Source organism: Amblyraja radiata, chromosome 23, assembly GCF_010909765.2.
Source record: "Amblyraja radiata isolate CabotCenter1 chromosome 23, sAmbRad1.1.pri, whole genome shotgun sequence".
Classification (NCBI taxonomy): domain Eukaryota; kingdom Metazoa; phylum Chordata; class Chondrichthyes; order Rajiformes; family Rajidae; genus Amblyraja; species Amblyraja radiata.
In genome coordinates, this window is record NC_045978.1 from 32,725,807 (window position 1) to 32,747,472 (window position 21,666).

At 41.1% G+C, this 21,666-nt stretch overlaps 1 protein-coding gene across 1 annotated transcript in view; it reads right to left on the reverse strand.

Annotated features, from left to right (window-relative positions):
• Positions 1 to 2,215: 2,215 nt before the first annotated feature.
• Positions 2,216 to 21,666, reverse strand: part of ctcfl (CCCTC-binding factor like) — a 46,138-nt gene continuing 26,687 nt past the window's right edge. Inside the window, exons 6-11 of the mRNA XM_033041990.1 lie at positions 18,052 to 18,201; positions 16,593 to 16,753; positions 9,719 to 9,901; positions 7,652 to 7,784; positions 6,224 to 6,343; positions 2,216 to 4,747 (exon numbers count right to left, since the gene is read on the reverse strand). Of these exons, the coding sequence (XP_032897881.1) occupies positions 4,608 to 4,747; positions 6,224 to 6,343; positions 7,652 to 7,784; positions 9,719 to 9,901; positions 16,593 to 16,753; positions 18,052 to 18,201 (887 nt within the window). The 3' untranslated portion in view covers positions 2,216 to 4,607. The remainder of the gene's footprint in view (positions 4,748 to 6,223; positions 6,344 to 7,651; positions 7,785 to 9,718; positions 9,902 to 16,592; positions 16,754 to 18,051; positions 18,202 to 21,666) is intronic.

Genomic DNA, 21,666 nt, shown 5'->3' on the forward strand with positions numbered 1-21,666 from the left:
TCTGTATCTTGCGACAGATTGTCAAACCTCATTTGGCAATGGTGTATCGAGAGGATATTTGGGTTACAGCAGTCTATCTACCAGGTAGATATAACACGGTGACAGATGCTAGATCACGAATGTTTAATGATAACACAGAATGGATGTTGAATCGAGCAGTATTTAATGAAATAACTACACGATTTGGCATACCAGATATTGATCTGTTTACATCTAGACTAAACAATCAGTTACCCAGATATGTGTCCTGCGAGCCGGATCCATGAGCAGAGGCAGTGGATGCTTTCTCCCTCAATTGGGGAGGAATGTTTATGTATGCTTTTCCGCCAATTTGTCTCACAAACCGATACTTGACCAAAATCAAGCAAGACTAAGCCACAGGCATTTTGGTAGTGTCAGATTGGCCTACTCAAGCCTGGTCCACAAAAAATTTGGGAATTATAGTCCAGCCATTTATGGCTGTACCCAAGAGCAGGGACCTCCTAGTGAACCCAGTTACAGGGAGCAATCATCCACTACATGAACGTATTAACTTGTTGGTCTGCAGATTCTGAGGAGGCCATTTCAAGGTATTGGACTGTCTGAACAAATACAACACAGTTCAGATAACGGATGTCTTGGAGTTCCTATCAACTCTGTACTATGACTATAAACAAAGTTATAGTGCAATCAATAGTGCCAGAGGCGCACTCTCCTCCTATCTGATGCTGGAGGCAGGGCACGGGTCGAAAGGAACGCACCCATTTATAACAAAATTTATGAAGGGAATTTACAATTTAATACCTCCAAGGCCAAGGTACACGGACACATGGGATGAGAGCGTGGTACTAACCCTACTTCGACAGTGAAGACCGCCTATGACCTCATCATTATAAAAACTAACCCTGAAGGTGGTATGCTGATGGCAGTACTAACAGCACAAAGAGTCCAGACACTGCAAAAGCTACGATTGGACTACATGACCACCAATATGAACAACATAACATTCGTAATCAGGAACCTGATAAAGAGCAGGCCAGGCATGAAGAGCTAGTTCTTGGCATATCCAGAGGACCAACGGTTGTTTGTGGTAACATACTAACACCACTATCTGAGAGTTACGGAGAACCTGAGGCTCAGAACAATTGGTCCACATCAGCCATAAAAAAACACATCAGAAGGTGTCAACTCAAACCATCTCCAGATGGTTAAAGGAGGTAATGGCGGTAGCAGGAGTGAACATTCATATCGTTAAATCTCACTCCACAAGGGCTGCATCTACGTCGGCAAGAGCAATGGACGTGCTCCTTGACGACATCCTAGCGGCTGCAGGATGGACGAATGAACGAACGGTCCACCAATTTTATAACAAAACCATAGCCGGACCGGGGGTGTTTGCTCGTACCATTTTAAGTTCTGTTTCCTAGTTTCCCCCCCAAGGTTGGGAGGGGTAACTATTTTTTAAAAACGTTTTCCTTCGTTTAAAGCATCAGTGTCTTTACTTAACTATGTAATGTCTGAATGCTTTAATGATTACACTCATCCATGGTCAATCCATTCAGTGTGTGACGCCTGGATTCGTAACCGGCGTAAAATCACAGAGCTTTGAAATTTTCACGTAGTCACTCACGTGATTCCGAAGTAAAATAGTAAGATTAAACGAGAACTTACCAGTTTGAAGTTTGATCTTGATTTTTTGAGGAATTACGATGAGCGATTACGTGCCCACCGCTCCCACCCTCATACTATCAAGGTCATATGGAAGTTCTAGTTTCTTCACAATCTTACTATTCTCAGGTCTTCTTTTTATCTGTGATTTAACACTGCTGCTTTGAAGATTGACGCGCACGCAGACGGACGGCCCTTCTTCACGTAATCGCTCATCGTAACTCCTCATAAAATCAAGATCAAACTTCAAACTGGTAAGGTCTCGTTTAATCTTACTATTTTGTTGTGTTGTTGCATTAATGTGACTGCAAAACTGCAGCAAGTAAGAATTTCATTGTTCAGTTCTTTGGGTTGAAAATCTTCTGACATCCAGAACAGGTCAAATTTTACAGATGCTTGTGACAAAAGTTAATTTTCAATGATACAAATGATTTAAACACTTCACATGAAGCAGTGCCTCAAGAAACACCTGTGCATTCAGAGAGCACAATATTTGTGCAATTATATTAAGTGTAAGATACAAAACACGAAATAAATAATTTCTGTTACAAAAATTAAATGCAGCATATTTGAAAGTTTTATTAAACAGCTGAAATAACTTAACAGAAGGAAAGCATCAACTTCAACAATTCCATTTTTTTAAACACCCACTATATGCTAGATTATGACATGTATAACAATTACAAAAAAGACATGAAAGGCAAAGATTATAATCACTCTGTTTTTCCTATTAGTCATTTCATTTCACAAACATTGTTACTCGATGGCTACACAAAATGGGTGATACGATTCGGAATTTAATTTCATACCCTTGGCCAATGAACGTGACGGAGAGGAAATTTGGATCCGGAGAAACAAGATCCCAGTTCACCAGAGGATATTTTGCACAAACACCCTACATACATTCGTCGTACCAGAAATTAATTTTGTGATGGTAACTACAGAAAATGCAAGCAAACTCAGATAAATGGAGAAGTTTGGGTCCATTTCATTTTTTTACAGTGCAGTTGACAAAGGATGATTAAAAATGTTGCATAGCACAATACAATGAAAATAAACTTGTCACACTGCTTCATATTTGCCAAAAAACATCCAAAGTGCTTCAAAAAGAAAGTAACAATACACAGTTAGTTATTATATAGTACACACTTTGCATAGGTAGATTTCAGAAACATATGAGATGGATGAACTGGTCAATCTGTAGATGGTGGGGTGGGCATAGATTCCCAGTCTTAACTGAATAAAAAAAAGTGACAATACTAGAAGCCAGGAAGAAGTCTGCTTTAACTTGATGTGATAATGATATTTTTCCTTTTACAATTATCTCCTGTATTTATGCTTTAAAGCCACTTTAAAAATCTGGGCAAGAACCAGATCAAGAAACACAGTAGAAAACAACATTGTGTTTATTTATTTACTTTTTTCACATAAATTCCATGAGAAATAATTTTATTCCTTATCTCAGTTTTTTGGAGAGTGATTTGTGAATTTGTTAGAGGCGAATTTCCATTACCTGAACGGCCATAATACAAGGGACATCTTTACAAATCATCTCAAAAGTTAATAACTCTTTCCAACAGTAAGATTAAAATATTTGTTAATATCATTAAAAACAACTTTATTTAAATAATTCATGGTCAAAATAACACAGAAGAATTTAAGAAAAAGAAAGGTCTGTGCCTTGATGGGCAGTTATGGGAAAGAAGAATTGAGAAATAAAAAGATGAATGGTGGAGGGTTAATGGTAGATCAACATCTGATCAACTTGCTTGGGCCACATTACACTGTAAATTTCACCCTTTGCCAGCAAAATATGTCATTAAAATTTTAGCCAATATTAGTCTTCGCTCAGCCCACCATGTTCACTCAGAACATGTCATCTAAATGCCTTGGACCATCATTTGATTTGCAAGCTCTTTTAACTATACTGGTGCAGAATAGTAATTCAAATATTTTTGGAAAATGCTCTTATATTTCTTTAGCCGATTCTTAACTTTTCACTGATAGGCAAACTGCTGATCAATAGAAAAATCATTGAATGGCATTTAAGCTACTGGAACCTGGATGATTTACATTTTCTTGAAACCTGGATGATTTGCCATTCCCTGTAACATCGAAAAATGATCGTTCTATAGAACCTGGACATTTTCCTATTCCTAATAGGAAAGTTGGGATGAACTCTGATGCAACCACTGCTGACTGACTCAGCTCCGATGTTCATGACCCTTCTGGAATACAAGTTTTTGAAAATCATCAATGTGCTATATATTTCAGGATTTGTTTCCAATGAAGTGAATGGAACCACATTTCAGAAGTGCGGTAGATTTATTGCAATTTCTAATGGCACCAAACACTGATTGATTACCTCCAATTTTTATTCCAATCATGGAAATTAACAAAACTTGGTAACTTTGCTAATTTTCTTCAGGTGGTATCTAAATTTGTCACCAGCACCAGTTTACAAAATGCATGACGATGTTTTGCACAAATGCGTTAGACATCAACTCTCCTTTCATTATTGAACAAACTGGCAATGGCAATGAATCCTAAGACAATGACCTAAAGATCAGCCGGAACTGTCCAGGCGTGCCACGAAGCCCCAGAGATATTCTCAAAACTTGCTTTGGAGAAAGATATAAACAAAAAGCATTAAAACACAGCTATTTACATTTACCAACTAACAACTATGAATGAAAAAAAAGCCTGAGCTGAAAAATAACACAATACTAGCTTTCAGAACTGTTGCTTGGTAGTTGTAAATTCTTACTTAATTTTCTATATACAAGTGCCTTCACTTTTAAACAATCTTGTCCCTTATTTTGGTGTGCTGATTTAGACTTAAAAACTGCAATAATTTCTCTGGAACTTCTTTTCAACTCTGATTATATATATATATCTTTTAATCAGCTCCTTGTAAAAAAAAAAAAGTGACAAAATGTTAGAGGAGAGGAGATGATTCCTCAAAGGACCATTTCTTTTAGGATCATCTCAGGAGTAATCTCTTTCTTGGCTTGAGTATGCTGTGTATCCAGCTTTCTGCTGTTGTCCATGTGGCTGGAAACACTCTCTGCAGGATCCTGTGGGCCAGGGTTCATGTCAGCTGCAGAAGTGTAAAGGATACATGAACGTTCAAAACTGTGAGACAATTTATTCAAATCCACAAAATGGGGAATGAGAGTAGTGAGAAAGATGATAGATCAGACAAATGGATAAAATAAAAGTTCAGAAGTGTGGAAAAAAAATCCAGAGAACTGGAATTCAATAAAGTTCCAAAAGCACTGGGTCAAGGAAATGGGGAAAGAGAAAAATGAAAAAAAAAAGACCCTTCACAGCAGAACAGAAGAAAACAGCGAGGACTGAAGAAAAATATTCAGTGTGAAAAGGAATCGAGTAAATTAAATGAGGAATATAAGCTGAATAAGGATAACAAAATGGTGAGAAACAATGGCAAATAAAAGAAACAATGATTAGAAAGAAAATTCAATCAAAAAAAGGTATGTTAATGTGTCAGGCTTATCAATTAGTGAGACAACTGTGCTTTGGCCTGCATAGAGATGGATTTGAGTAAAAGAGTGGAGACATCTTGCTCCAATTATATAAAGCCGTGTAATTGCACACCAAGAAGTTCTGCACGTATCTTCCCCCTCTCTTCCCTGTGTCCCATCTGGAATTGCACCCATTTCTCCCCTTCCCTCTCCACCTATATTCCTACCATTGGCTTCACAATCCGCACCTCTTCTAACCGTAGCTCAAATTTTGTCTTTCATCTCTGGTCGTCAAACCATCTGCCAGTCAACCCATCCCCCCACCCTCCGCTTGATGCACTGAGTTACCAGCACTTCATGTTGTTTTTTGTATAAACCAGCATCTGCAGTTCCTTGTATCTCCTCTAGAATATTAGGTATTGATGCAGTCTCCCGACTGAGGGAAAATATACTTGCAATGGAGAGAGGGTATGTAGAAAAGATTGTACGGATTGATTCCTGGATTGGTAGGTTTGTCATAATGAGTCATTTTAGAAGAAAGTGAGGTGATCAAATTGAAACATACAAAATTGATGGTGAGTGCATAATTATGTTTCCTCTAACTGGAGTGTCTAGAACCATAGGTAAGTCTCCAAATAAGCTGCCAAACATTCACAACGGAAGTAAACAAAAGATCTTCAACCATAGGTAGTGAATCTTTGGAATTCACTAAAGAAGGCAGTCGAAGTTCAGTTGATCGATGCATTTAACACGGAGATGAGTATATATTTAAATATTAAGCAAATCAAGGGATATGGGGTTAGTGAAGGAAAGTGGTGCGGTGTTAATATAGATTACCATTGATTTTGTGAAATGTGAAAGCATGGATCTGTGCCAGGAACTGCCTAGATTTGTTTCCCTGCGAAAGATAAAGCTGTACTAAGATCTGAAGCACTGTTCCCGAGTTGGTAAACTGAAGCTGACAATTATTAGAAATTCAGGTGGAGTATCCAAGAAACAGAAAAGAATATCACAGGCAAGTCAACTGAAAAGTTAAACACATGCATTGAGCTTTACTCTCCATCTCCATTATGCAGTATAAAGTGCTGTACCTGACTTTCCTTTAATATTTTCCACCTCTTCAACTGTGTTTGTCTGGACATACTTTCCAATGTGAGCATCATTTGTTCTTTCAATGATCTTCGAGGTATTTTGCTCAACTGGAGGCTCATCTATAATGAACAGAAACACATCTTTAGTACAGCACAGTTTCCACGTACATCCTCGAGCTAAAAAAAAATATGCTTTTTGTCCCGATTTTTTTGCTGACTTGGAGATGTATCCAAATATATCTCTCTTACAAACTGTCGGGTTGCATCACTGCATGATTTAGGAACAGCTCTGCCCATGACTGCATATTACAGAGTGTTGTACCCCAGTCCATCACACAGAACAGACTCCCCACCATTGACTCCATCTACACCTCATGCTGTCTCGGGAAAGCAGCCAACATAATCAAGGATCTTTTCCATCCTATTCATTACCTCTCCCCAATTCTGCTGGGCAGAAGATTCCAAAGCTTGAAAACATGTAAAACCAGACTCTGGAGCAGCTTCTTCCCCTCTGTTATCAGACTTCAAAATGGTCCTTCCATAAGTTAGGTTACATCCCAATTTCCAAACCTATCTCATTGGACTTTTTCTCTGGAATTGTTATGCTACAATGTTGTGAATATATATTCTGCAGTCTGGTGTCTCTCTCTTTGCTCTATCTACGCGTTTGGCTTGATTGTATTCATCTATAGTATTATCCAATTTGACTGAATAGCATGGGGTGGAAGATTGCAACCACCCTGTTTCAACGAATGCAATCAACCTGGCATGCACAATCAAATAAGATCAAATAGAACAAGTTGTCCTACAACTTTAGGCTGTGCACGCCATACGCAAGAAGAAGACTGAATAGCATACAAACAGTTGCTTTTCACTGTATCTCTATACACGTGACAATAATAAACCTAAACTTAAACCTCAAAAGGCACTAACTTTTCAATAGGTTATAAAACAATCAACAATATCCAAAATGATCTTGTAAAAATAGGTCTTTAAGCATGAACATTTGGCCAAATAAAACTTCAAAAGGGATTTATATATGACAATGAATGCATTTATGCTGCACATTAATGTAAGAATAAGTCAAATTCAGAGAGCACTAAACAAAAATTCGACAGTGATTCACATAGGGATATCAAATGACTGATAGCTAGATGAAAACGGTTAAATCAGAGGAGCAGGCAGAGAAACCCGAGCTCATAAAATTTGGATTCTGTGGGAAAGTTTAATATGGGATTCTAGAGAGTTACATAATCAATATTTAAACAATAAAAACATCTTAAAATTATTAAGCCCACAAGTTTAGCTTATAACAGACCCAAGGTAAATTCAGAGCATGCTGCTCACAGAAATGCAAATGTAGTTTTTATCTGATGATTAATCTTTTCAAATAATAATTTTGGCTCGAGTTATTTGTTTAAAATGCACCTTCTTTTGCTTTTTTGGGGTTTCTGGAGTCCAGCATCATCTTGCTACTCTTGATTTTCTTTGCTGTCACTGCTGCATCTCTATCTTGCACCCTCTGACTCCTGCACTTCTCGGCATGTTTTTTCATGATGTTCTAATAAAGCAACAGACTTTTGCTTGATGTTTGTACATAACATTTTCATGTTCACCGTCATCTTCATTTAGCATTATAAATAAACAATAGTACAGCTAATAAACAGGAATGATTAATCATTGTAAACGCAACACTAAACTATTCAGACACTGACATAACAGAATACCATTAACTAATGAATTGAGATGGGGCAGAGCATACGTCTCAGAGAAAACTGTCAATATATATCCGCTACTGGAACATTTCGGGTTTTATTTTTGTTTCTGTTCAAGAGTGTTTTCTCATTTTTTTAAAAATCAGTGTACTGCAAAATTGCCTTCCTGAAATTCACCATATTAATATTAATGCTTTCCATCACCTATCTATTCATCACTGTCATTTACTGACTAGCACATCTCACAAACACAAAGATTTAGTTAACAATACATGTGCACGTTTTGAAAGCCACGTATGAGATTCTTGAAGCAACATGAATGAGAATGAAAATTTTTAATTCAGCATGATTAACATTTATTGCATTCAATGTTTTCAAATAGCATATGGGAAAGCTTTTGACATTTTAAATTGGTGAAAATCAGAAGAATTCAAATTATACAGTAAAATACATCTAATCAGTAAACACCCAATTTAAAGAGCAAAGTGGATAATCTACAGTTTAAAAAAAGCAATGCTACGGATGGTTACATGCAAATTATATGCCTGAAGTCAATTTCAATCACTCACAGCAGCATGGACCCCAAACTTTTATTTTTTATTTATTCCTTTTTCAGGATCTGGGCACCACTGGCAAGCCCAACATTTATTGCTCATCCCTAATTGACCTTGAGAAGATGTGGAGGGGAACCTGTTGGTGATCCCCTCACCAGCTTCACAAGGTCAATTAAGTATGAGCAGTAAATGTTGGTATGTTGGTCCTGCCAGAGGTGCCCAGATTCTGGTGAAGATATACCCACTTGATTTAGACCCAGCACCACAATGAAGATACATTGCCAAGTTAGGATGGTATGCGAGTTGGAGAGGAATCTGGAAACGGTGATGATGGAACAATACAATACAATACAATTCAATTTATTGTCATTTGGACCCCTTGAGGTCCAAACGAAATGCCGTTTCTGCAGCCATACATTACAAACAAATAGACCCAAGACACAACATAATTTACATAAACATCCATCACATTGCTGTGATGGAAGGCCAAAAAAACTTCTCTCTACAGCTGCCTTTGCCCTTCTGAATAGCAGGTCAGAATTGAGAGATGCTCTTGGACTAGCCTGGGCATAACGTCATTACATTTTGTAGACAGTGTACACTACCACATCTGTGTGCCAGGGTGGAGGGCATAAATGTTCAATGAGATACCAACGTTGGTGCTTCGTTCTGAATGGTGTGGGCACACAGATATGGTAGTGTAAACTGTCTACAAATTGGGGCATTTTAAAATACCAATTTATCTACCAATCTGCATATCTTTAGGATATGCGAATAAACCCACTCAGTCACATGGAGAATGTGTGAACTCCACAGACTTCATTGAGATTAAGAATTGAACCAGGGTCGTTGGCAGCAGCTCAAGGTGTGCCTCTGTGCTCAAGACCATGTGCTCTACTAAAGTTTCTTAAAGAGGTTAACAGCTACAAATCAGATCAATACTCCTAATACTATGGGACATTATAAAATATCATGACATTGGAAATTATAATGAATAGTTTTGATGTCCAGCAGCCACTCTTAGCAGTCAAAGCACACACTGCCTCACAATACATACTGTACAACATGTACAGATGTTTTTCAGCAGTTAAGAGAAATGCAAATTATTCCTTCATTATAATTCCCTTGCCCCGAGACTGCAATGCAAACTGCCTGCTGTGGTAGAAATTTAGGGTATCTGACGGAATACGTACACCTTTTGATAAAGGCAAAATATAAGAAGGTACCTTGCGTGTAAAGCTTTTGCAACACCAGGAGCAAACATGCGCCTCTGGAACAAAACTGGGATCATGATGTTTCTTGAAATGCAGATCCAGGAGCTGCTTCTGTCTGAAACTTTTATCACACTGAGTGCAGTTAAATGGTTTCTCTCCAGTGTGGATACGCCTATGCATTATCATGTGACGTTTCTGTGGATAGAATAGCACCCGCACTAGTAATCAGATTCATTTAAATCAGAGTGGCTTTCAGAAATTAAAGGAGTAAAATAGAAAGTTTGAAATGTGGAATTAAAACAAAGAGTATTTAGCAGGTCCAGTAACAATTGAAGATAAAAGATGGATTTCAGGAAGAAAATCTGTATTAGCCCATGTAACAATTAGTTTCAGAGATACTCATTACGTGCACAGTACTATAAACTTTTCCCAAGATATGCGAGAACCTTCCCTTCAGATGCGGAATGGGCAATTGACCTTGTTTTCCTATCTGTTCACAATTTATGTGTTGTTTATGAGGGTAGCAATCATGCTCATTCCTATTTGCTCTTGAAATAAATGGCTTGCCATTTTAGAGGGCAGTTCAGAGTCAACCATACTGCTATTGAACTGAACAGATGCATTGGCATAAGCTCCCAGAAGCTGGTGTATTTAAGTTTTTACCTTTAGATTATTGTATTACTAGTCCACCTATTTATGCTGCCAAACACCATCATCCAGATGTGAAGCCACTAGTTGAATAATATGGTGGCACAATTGATCAATTAAAAAGTCTGAGAACCTTCCATCATCACATTGACAACACAAGCCTTATGCAGGCCTAACAACAACAACCACGTATAAGGAATTCAGCAAGATTGGGTTGAAATCTTGAAGTTACATTACTCATTGCACTAATGTGGTGAATATTTGGTGCAGAAAGAAAGTTGATCGGAAAGAAATATCTAAAAAAAGGCTATAAGTACTTGACAAAAATAAATACAGCTCTCTCAAAATAAAAGGCAAAAGAAATTGTAACAGGAAAATGGTTTTGGCATTAAACTCATTTGGTAACTATCTTTACTGAAGAAGACACAATAAACATAGTAGAAGTAGTGGGGAACCAAGAGTTTAATGACATTGATGAACCTAAAGTAGAGTCAAGAGTGTTTTATTGTCATATGTCCCGGACGGGACAATGACATTTTTACTTGCTGCAGCACAACAGAATATGTGAATATGTAAACATTGTATATAACGGGGAAAAAAAGTTCAATAAATAACAAATATAGTGCAAATAACAAATAATAATAGTCTTTTGCAGTTCAGAGCTCATAGCTTATCAGTCTGAAGAAGGGACTGTATTGCCTCCGAATAAAGGAGTGGACATTTGGGAGGGAGCGTGGGCGGAAATCCGGGGGGGGGGGGGGGGGGGGGGGGGGCACGTCCCCTCCATGTTTTGAGAGGTGGGGGACAATCCTCCCCCATGTTTTGTAATCCGGATTTTGAAATTTGGTGAAAAATAAAAAATCTCCACTTTCCGCGAAACAGTGGGGGTGGGACTGATGATCGACTGATTGGACGAGAGAGACGTCGGTCAGCAGGCAGTGGGGGGGGGGGGTTGGGGATGCAGGACATGATGATTAAGCGCGATGATTGGAGGAGGGAGGTGTCGGTCAGAGGCAGAAGTAGGGGTGTGGGACTGAGGATAGAGCGCAGTGATTGGAGATCATAGAGCGGAACTTAAATCGGCCCGTTCGCGGGGTCTTTCATTGCCCAGCCCGGTGCGGCTTAAAATCGGCTGCGGGTCTTCCACCACCCCGCGGTCAAATTGCTGCAACAAAGCTCCCAATGTTGAAGCCCCGCCGACGACAGAAGATCTCGCGGATGATTTTACTTCGGAGTCACCTGAGTGACTACGTGAAGAACCCGCTCAGCGCGCATGCGCGGCATTACGCCAGCAGTGCAACAAGCGGCGGCAGCTGGAGTCAGGCTCTCCACCTGCAGGTTTAAAAAACGGACCGTTAGGTAAGTACACTGAAGGTGGAAACGGAGAGGAGAGTTGTGTGTGTTCTTTCTATTTTACCGAGATGAGTACACTGAGGAAAAAACTCTCACAGAGAACTGCCCCCCGCAAAACTCCACCAGAGGAGCGTTCAATCTCAGGGGGACAGAAACAGGTGGCGGGACCGCTCATAGAGCGGTCCACCATCCCTGACACCGTGCCAAGCCCAGTCCCGCTAATGCCTGAACAGCGGACTGGGTGGTTTCCGACTCGTCGGACGGGGACACGTCTCCACCTAAACGGAGGAGACACAGCCGCATGGAACGGCTCTTGGAGCAAGTACTCCAGCGAGAAGTGCAGAAAGAGCGCTCTCGCGGAGGGAGGTCAAGCACCCCCTCCACAGTGTTCTGTACACTGCCCTCTGCTCCCTCATTACTGGAGGCTAGCATTGGTGACCAGGGCTGGGCTGGTCTGCAACAGGGGTTGGCGGACGAGATCGGGAGTATGCAGGAGGTGCAGGAGCAGGAAGAGCTGCTGGGTGTGGTGGACCGCTATGTAGCAACCCCACGTGCTGGAAGACCGCTGGAACCGAAATTAGCGGCCAGCATTAATCAGCTTTCAAATAAGCCCTTGCAGGAGAAGGTGCTTTCTGAGGCGATGGATCTCTACAAAACACCAGAGAACTGTGAGGCCCTCAGAGTGCTGACTGTAAACAGCCAAATCTGGGGGCACGTGGGGGCACACATGCGCAACTATGAAGTTAAGCTACAGCGGATCCTAAGGCTCCTGACGTCGGCCATCACAGCCTTTGCTCGTTCTGTGGAAGACACGGAGATGGATACCTGCCAGCAGGATGTATTGGCATTAATGTGCAACACGCAGTACGAAATTAACAACTTCCGGCGGGAAATCATAAGACCTGCACTCAATCCCAAGTTTGCTGGGTTGTGTAAAACCCCAGCCGCAGAGACGGACGCTCTGTTATTCGGGACGGACCTCAACAAAAAGTTGAAGGACACGGAAGAGGCATCAAAAACTTTCAACCTCATGAGGGCAGGCCCCGGAACGAGCAAACCAAGACTTACAATACCCAAGCGGCAGCACCCCACGGCATCCACCAGTCGACGTCCTCAATATGGGACTGGTGAAAGCTCAAGGACCGCATTTTATCCCCAAAGATCTTTTTTAGATCAGGGCCCAGAGCGGACCCCATGGAAAATGCGCCAACCCCCAACATCGCCAACACGTCAGACAAGCAAAATCTTCAGGAACATAAGGGAACAGAAGAAACGACAATAACCCTGGAGGTAGGTGGGTCTGGTTCCTGCCAGCATATAGAGAGTAAGGGTGCTTTACTAACAGGAGGGAGATTACACTTGTTCAAAACAGCATGGGATAATGTCACGAGTGACAAGTATATACTCAACAGCATTAGTGGATATAAAATACAATTCATGTCAGAAAAATCGCGGCCAGTTCAACATTTGCCCCAAAGGGTATTTTTTCCCTCCGTCAAAGAGAAACGTGAGGGACAAGCTGAACTGGTGAGACTTATCACAAAGGGGGTCATCGAAAAGACCAAACATGAACCTTTGGCATTTGTATCGAATATATTCACTAAAACTAAAAAAGATGGTGGTTGTCGCATCATCATTGACTTAACATCACTAAACAAATTTGTTAAGTATATACATTTCAAAATGGAGACATTTGTTACTGCCAAACAACTGATTTCCAAAGGATACTTCATGGCAAGCATTGATCTTAAAGATGCTTACTATCTAGTACCCATACACAAGGATCATCGCAGATACCTAAAATTTATCTGGATGGGGCAGCTATGGCAATATAAAGCATTGCCTAATGGGCTAACTTCAGCCCCAAGATTATTTACCAAAATATTTAAACCAGCCATGGCAATACTAAGAAAACAAAAACATATTGCCATGGCATATCTGGATGATATTCTGATAGTAGGGAGAACGATGGAATTGGCTGTGGCAGCAGTATCAGCTACAAAACAGCTCCTGGAAAGTCTGGGGTTTGTCCTACATCCAGATAAATCTAAATTGAAGCCATCCACTATCATGGACTACCTGGGCTTCACAATTAACTCAGTCCATATGACTGTTACCTTGCCAAAGGCAAAAATGGTTGAATTAGCACAATCATGCAACAATCTAATGGTCAACGAGCGACCAACTATCCGACAAGTAGCAAGAATAATTGGGAAAATGGTAGCAGCATTTCCGGCTACCCAATTCGGACCTTTGCACTATCAAAATTTACAAAGAGCAAAGGTACAGGCACTAAAACGACATAAAGGTCACTATGATCGTATCATGAAATTACCCACTGCAGCAATATCAGAGCTACAGTGGTGGGCAGAAAACGTTTGGCATAGTTTTAGCCCTATCATTATCACTAACCCTACTTTAGTTATTCAAACGGATGCCAGTGCTCAAGGCTGGGGAGCGACTAACTCCATATCCAGCACAGGTGGGAGATGGCCTAACAGAGTCATCATTACTACTCACACTGGGCATTAACTATTTAGAGATGTTGGGCGCCTTTTATGGTTTAAAATGTATCTAATATGCGGCACTTGCATGTTCGGTTACAAATTGCTAATACTACGGTGGTGGCTTACATTAACCATATGGGCGGCATAAAATCATTATCATGCGACAAATTGGTCAATATAATTTGGCATTGGTGTGTCGAAAGACATATTTGGCTATCAGCTACTTACCTACCAGGTAAGCTAAACACGGTGGCCGACACCAGGTCACGCAAATTCAATGATAACATCGAATGGATGTTAAACCCTAAAGTATTTGCGAAAGTTATTAAGCAATATGGAATGCCAGCTATTAATTTATTTGCATCGAGGCTAAATCACCAGGTACCTATGTATGTCGCATGGGAACCAGACCCAGAGGCAGCAGCGGTAGATGCTATCACGCTGGATTGGGGAAATTTCTTCTTCTATGCTTTCCCTCCCTTCTGCCTCATCAGTACCTAACCAGCATCAATAAATGGGAGAAGTACTGCCAGGAAACAGGAACAACGTATGCAACAGCCACAGCCACCAATGTATTGGAGTTCCTGGCCCATCTACACCATGATGAAGGGATCAGCTACAGTGCCATCAACACAGCGCGGAGTGCGCTTTCTGCTTATCTCAAGCCACCGCCAGGACAACAGGCGATGGGATCCCATCCACTGGTGGTAAAGCTGATGAGGGGCATTTACAATATCAAGTCCCCTAAGCCCAGGTATACCCACATCTGGGACATCAGTGTGGTCCTGACATACCTCAGGGAATGGCCACCAACCAGATCCCTCGGCCTCGAGCAAGCTACACTAAAGACACTCATGTTGATGGCACTGGTATCCGCTCAGAGGGTCCAGTCTCTGCACATGCTGAGGCTGGACAACATGGTGACCACCCCAGATCAGATTGCATTCAGCATACAGGGCCTGGTGAAACAAAGCAGGCCAGGAACAGCCAATCCAGTAGTGGTATTCCGGGCCTACCCACCAGAGCCACAGTTGTGTGTGGTGACCCATCTACAACATTACATCGACACAACCTATAATATCAGAGGGAGTGAAAAAGCCTTATGGGTCAGCCACAAGAAATCTCATGGCCGGGTAACGAGCCAAACCATTTCAAGATGGCTCAAACAGGTACTGAAGGCTGCCGGAATAGATACTAATACATTTAAATCTCATTCCACTAGGGCAGCATCTACATCAACGGCAGAGAGAATGGACTTACCGGTTGACCATATTCTGAATACAGCAGGATGGTCGAGGGAAACGACATTCAGAACTTTTTATAATAAGCCGTTGACGAAACCTGATTTATTTGCAGCCAGAATATTACAAGCTGCAAATATTTAATTTAAGCCCGGGGGAGCAATTATTTTTTTGTTATTGTTAATAAATACCTTTTGTTTCTCGAAAAACAGATTCATTGGTTGATTACGATAACACTTCCTCCCTCAAGAACTTCGGCAGTGAGTGAAATAAAACTGTTACACGGTTTGAAATCACAGAGCTTTGAAGTCTTCACGTAGTCACTCACGTGACTCCGAAGTAAAATAGTAAGATTAAACGAGAACTTACCAGTTTGAAGTATGATCTCTATTTTATGAGGAGTTACGATGAGGGATTACGTGCCCTCCGCTCCCACCCTCATTGTATGGATCAAACTAATAACTGATCTCCTTTTCTTTACTATGTTTACTTCAAATAACTGTGTCTATCTGTGATTCCACACCGCTGCTTGGAAGTATGCCGCGCATGCGCGCTGAACGGGTTCTTCACGTAATCCCTCATCGTAACTCCTCATAAAATACAGATCAAACTTCAAACTGGTAAGTTCTCGTTTAATCTTACTATTTTAAGCCGCGCCGGGCGATGAAAGGCCCCGCGAACGGACCGATTCAAGCCCCACGAATCGGGGTGGACGGAGCTGCTGTTGCTGGAGTTCGGAGTCGGTCACCAACCAGGTCAGCTACCCATGTTACCGTCCACAGGGGCCCACGGCCGAAGCCTCAGGCGCGCGTGTGTGTGAGCCTGCCAAGAAATTGTGCCCCCCCCCCATGTTTTGATAGCGATTTTGGCTCCTAGGAGGGAGATGAGGGGACATTTCTCTGAGGAATATAAATGTGTGGGACTCTGCTATCCTGAAGGGTGGTTGATGTTCGATCATTAAGTTTACCAATAGACTTTTGAACACTAATTCAATCAAAGAATAAGGGTAGTGAAGGGGAAGCTGCACATTGTATGGTGATTGGCTTCAACCTTAATAGGTGGTGAGGAAAGCTCGATGGGGTGAATGGTCTGCATTTCTTATGTTCTCATATACCTGAATAGTCTTGAGCTGTGTACCTGTTTACATGCATAATCACACTCGTCACACTTAAAGCGTTTCTCATTCCTGTGGGTCTTTTGATGCTGAATAAGTGTGTAGCGCTCATGGAACGTAGTCTCACAGTAACGGCACTTCATGCCAGAGCTTGTATAGGAATGCTGCTTTCGTAAATGGACGCCTATAGATTAAAAAATACCAGTGTCATTATTTCTGAATATCACTGTGGACAACTTTAAAAAAAAATCGGGGTAGATTATAATTCTGTGCAATAGTCACAGCCAGTTTTGTATTTCTATCCATGACAAGAGGCATAAAACAGGTTCATTATCAATTTTCTACACCACTGCACTGAGTGGGTGTGAAAATAAATGAATGCAAGTTGATTGAGATAGTAGCTTTTATTTAACATTTCTAAATATTAAATAATCTATTGCTGTGATATTCAATTTTGCTCTAAATGAAAAGTGTTAACTGCTGAGTCATTCATAAGACTGCAAGCAACGAATTAATCAATCGTAAAAATTTAAGGCTACACCTCTCTAGTTTCAGAATTCTCTCCCTGGGAAAAAGACTGAGCGTCCATTTTATCCATGCACCTAGTGATTTTGTACACCTCAAAGAGGTCCCCCCTCAGCCTCCTATACGCCAAAGAAACAAGTCCCAGCCTATCTAATCTCTCCATATAACTCTGCAAGACCAGGTAACATCCCAGTGAATCTGTGTCTGCCGCTGCTACTGATCCCCACCTGCACTCCAGCCACCCACGGACTGCAACCATTGGCTCCCTTAATCCTCACCTCTTCCTCCAACCACCAGCAGGCCAGGGCCATCAACTCACCTGGATTTCAGGCCCAATTTCTGACCGAGAGTCTGAAAAAGGGTCTCAACCCAAAACGTCACCTATCCATGTTCTCCTGAGATGCTGCCTGACCTGTTAAGTTACTCCAGCACTTTGTGTCCTTTTGAGTTCCACAATTGTTTGTTTCTACTACTAATACAACGATAATACCTCTCGTTTAGCGGACAATCAGCAATAACGGACACCATCCACCCCCCAAGGGTTTACTGTACACGTTGTGATTGTTAATTTCAATTGTTTAAACATTTCTCAATGTCAGAAACATTTGAGCTTCAGCTTTTACAGCTTATAACATGCGCTCACAGCTTTGCTGGACATCAAGGATATTTCCAGGCCAGTATCACCTCAACCTACCACCTAAGGCACTCGTTTTCAAGGTAGATTCTGCTGTATTGATGGAAATCCAGCAATGCATCGGGGCAACGCAATGCAAGCATACATAGACACAAAGGGACTACAGGCAGCAACTCTACATGTGACATCAGTGTCAGCAAGATCTAGCCCACTGCTGTTGCAAGTTCCACGCCATGGTAAGAAGAATATTTAGAATAAGTTAATAGAATATAGACTTTCGTTGTCTTCACTTTCAAAGCATTCCTTCATCCAGATGATCCTACCCAAGTCACTTTTTCTTGCAATTATAGCATTACAGTGAGGACAGTGGTACTTGGGCACATTGTCCATGTGCTTCTGCCGGATGTGCATCTTCATTGTACCACTCTGTGTGAAATTAGCCTGGCAAATATGGCATTTGTAAGGTTTCTCACCTGCAAAAGATTGGAAATTACAGCATTAGTAGCTGCTCATTAATTACAAATTGCAACTAGACTCTCAAATGCATCAGTGGACAATCCATTCCCATAGCAATTATTGCCATGGTTAGGATCAACTAAACACACTGTCAAACTCCTAGGATCATCTGTGTAGGGAGGAACTGCAAATGCTGGTTTAAACCGAAGGCAGACACAAAAGGCTGGAGTAACTCAGCGGGTCAGGCAGCATATCTGGAGAAAAGGAATAGGTGATGTTATGAAGTCACCTATTCCTTTTTTCCAGAGATGCAGCCTGACCCACTGAATTACTCCAGCCTTTTGTCTCTCTCAAAGGATCATCTGATCTGTTTCACAGTGCTGGTGACCTTTAAGTCTTTTGGGGAATCTTTCCATACTTACACATGATGTTTAAAAACAAGTCATGCTAAATAATAGTAAGATTAAACGAGAACTTACCAGTTTGAAGTTTGATCTGTATTTTATGAGGAGTTACGATGAGGGATTACGTGAAGAACCCCGCCAGGACGCATGCGTGTCATTCTTCAAAGCAGCGGTGTGAAATCACAGACAACTGTAATGACTAAACATAGTAAGATTAGAGAAGAGATACCAGTTAAGTATATGATCAAAGGTGGGAGCGGAGGGCACGTAATCCCTCATCGTAACTCCTCATAAAATACAGATCAAACTTCAAACTGGTAAGTTCTCGTTTAATCTTACTATTTTACTTCAGAGTCACGTGAGTGACTACGTGAAGATTTTAAAGCTCTGTGATTTCATGCCGTGGAAACGAGTCAATGCATCACGTCTGCCTTGATTGTAGGAGGAATAGTGTTAACATAATTTGGACATGAATTCGACATTGAAATCATAAAATTTATTAACACAAATTATAACCCTTTTATGGGTTTGAATTAATTTACAGAACTTAAATTTTTTTCTGCAAATATTCCAGATTTCATTACTGGTTTATTGTAAAATAATTGGAATGTTCTTTCCCCTGACCATCCTACTGCTTCGAGGACTTGGTCCATGGGCACATCCAATTGTATTGCTGCCGATGTAGCTGCAGCCCTGGTGGAATGAGATTTAAAAATGTTAGTATCCACCCCAGCCTGTGTAAGCACCTGTTTCAGCCATCTCGAGATGGTCTGGACCGTCACTCTTTTGTGAGGTTGCTTGTGGCTGATCAGAAGTCCCTTCTCATTGCCTCTTAGGATTTTTGTTTTCTCGATGTATAATGACAGGTGTCTAACTATACAGAGACGGTCATCTGTAGGGTATGACCTAAATAGTATATTGAGGCCTGCTGATCCCCGTCTGTTCTGCTTTACTAGCTCGTAGATGTGGAACGTAATATTGTCAGGTGAGGAAGTCATGTTGTCCAGTCTAAGTTTATGCAGTGACTGTACCCTCTGTGCCGTGACCAATGCCATTAACATGACTGTTTTTAAAGTCAGTCTGTGTAGGGACAGAGCTGATGCTGGAGACCAGTTTCTGAGCGTCTTCAGGACAATGCTTACATCCCAAATTTGGGAGTACCTGGTTTTTGGGGGATTAGTATTAAAAATTCCCCTCATGAGCTTTGTTACCAGTGGGTGAGTCCCTACAGAGTAACGCTCTGTCCCTTGCCATAGGTAAGTCGACAGAGCACTTCTGGCGCTGTTGATGGCATTGTAACTGAGCCCCTCATCATAGTGGAGGCCTGCCAGATATTCCAGAACAGACGGGATGTTCATGTTTCTGTTGGTGATGTTGTTTTTATGGCAGTACATTTCCCACTTCCTGATGTAGACCAGATACTGTTTTTTAGTCGATTGTCTTTGGGCCGCCGAGATCATGTTCGCTGTTCGGTCCGTTAGTCCCAGTTGTAGAAGTGGTGTTTTTAAACTCTACAAATTAATAGGTTCAAATATTTATGGCATGAGTGGCTATCCCCTGTTACGGGATGTAGCAATAAGTCTGGTTTATGTGGGATGGTAATATATGGTTCTAACACCTTGTTTTGTACCACTGGGAACCATGGTTGTGTAGGCCAATCGGGTACTACCAAAATACCAGACGCAGAGTCTTGTTGTATTTTCCTTAATACCCGACTGATGAGGCAGAAAGGAGGGAATGCGTGAATAAACAATTTCCCCCCAATGCAGCGAAAATGCATCTGTCGCTGCTGCCCTAGGGATTGGTTCCCATGAAACATAGTTTGGTATCTGGTTGTTTAGTCTGGATGCGAATAGATCGATATCTGGTGTTCCATATTTTGCTGTAATATCAGCAAATACTATTTTGTTCAACATCCATTCGGTGTTTTCATTAAATTTACGTGACCTGGTGTCTGCCACTAAATTTAGTCTTCCTGGTAGGTAAGTGGCTGATATCCAAATATCTCTTTGGATGCACCATTGCCAAATTGAATTAGCCAGATTGTCACATGATATCGATTTGTTTCCACCCATGTGGTTAATGTATGCTACCACGGTGGTATTGTCTATTTGTAGTCTAACATGCTGGTGATATGACCCAGTACAATATGACTTTAGGCCATGGAATGCACCCAACATTTCCAAGTAGTTTATGCCCAGTGTGAGTAAGAAAGATGCCTCCTGTGCAGTCCATCTACCTCCACAGCTGGTGATGGTATTGGTGTCTCCCCACCCAAGTGCACTGGCATCAGTTTGTAGTACCATGGAAGGGTTACTGACAATGATTGGGTTTGAACAAAGCCAGATGTTGTCTATCCACCATATTAGTTCTGTTTTGGCTTGGATTGGTAGTCTCATAGGTCTGTCAAAGTGACCTGCATTAATTTTGAGCACTTGTATTTTTGCTCTCTGTAAGTTTTGTTAATGTAGAGGTCCAAATTGTGTGGCTGGGAAAGCAGCCACCATTTAACCAATTACTTTTGCTACCAATCTGATGGATGGTTTTCTGATGTCAATGAGGTTATTGCAAGCCTCTATTAAATCTCTAGCCTTTCCCTTAGGTAGTGTCACCGTCATGTGAACTGAGTCAATGGTAGTCCATAGTAGTGGAAGGCGTTAGTTTAGATTTAACTGGATGGATGATAAATCCCAGTTTTTCAAATAGCTGTTTTGTGGCTGTTACAGTTTGTATGGCCAATTCCAAAGTTTTGCCCACAATGAGTATGTCATCTAAATATGCCATAACCATGTGTTTACGTTTCCGTAGAAATGCTAGGGCTGGTTTAAAAATTTTTGTGAACAGCCTGGGGGCTGATGATAGCCCATTTGGCAGTGCTTTATACTGCCAATGTTGTCCCATCCAGTTGAATTTTAAGTAACATCTGTGGTCACCTCGTATAGGCACTGTATAGTAAGCATCTTTTAAATCGATGCTGGCCATGAAGTAACCTTTGGAAATTAATTGTTTAGCAGTAACAAAGGTTTCCATTTTAAAGTGAACATATTGTACAAATGTATTCAATTTTGTCAGATCGAT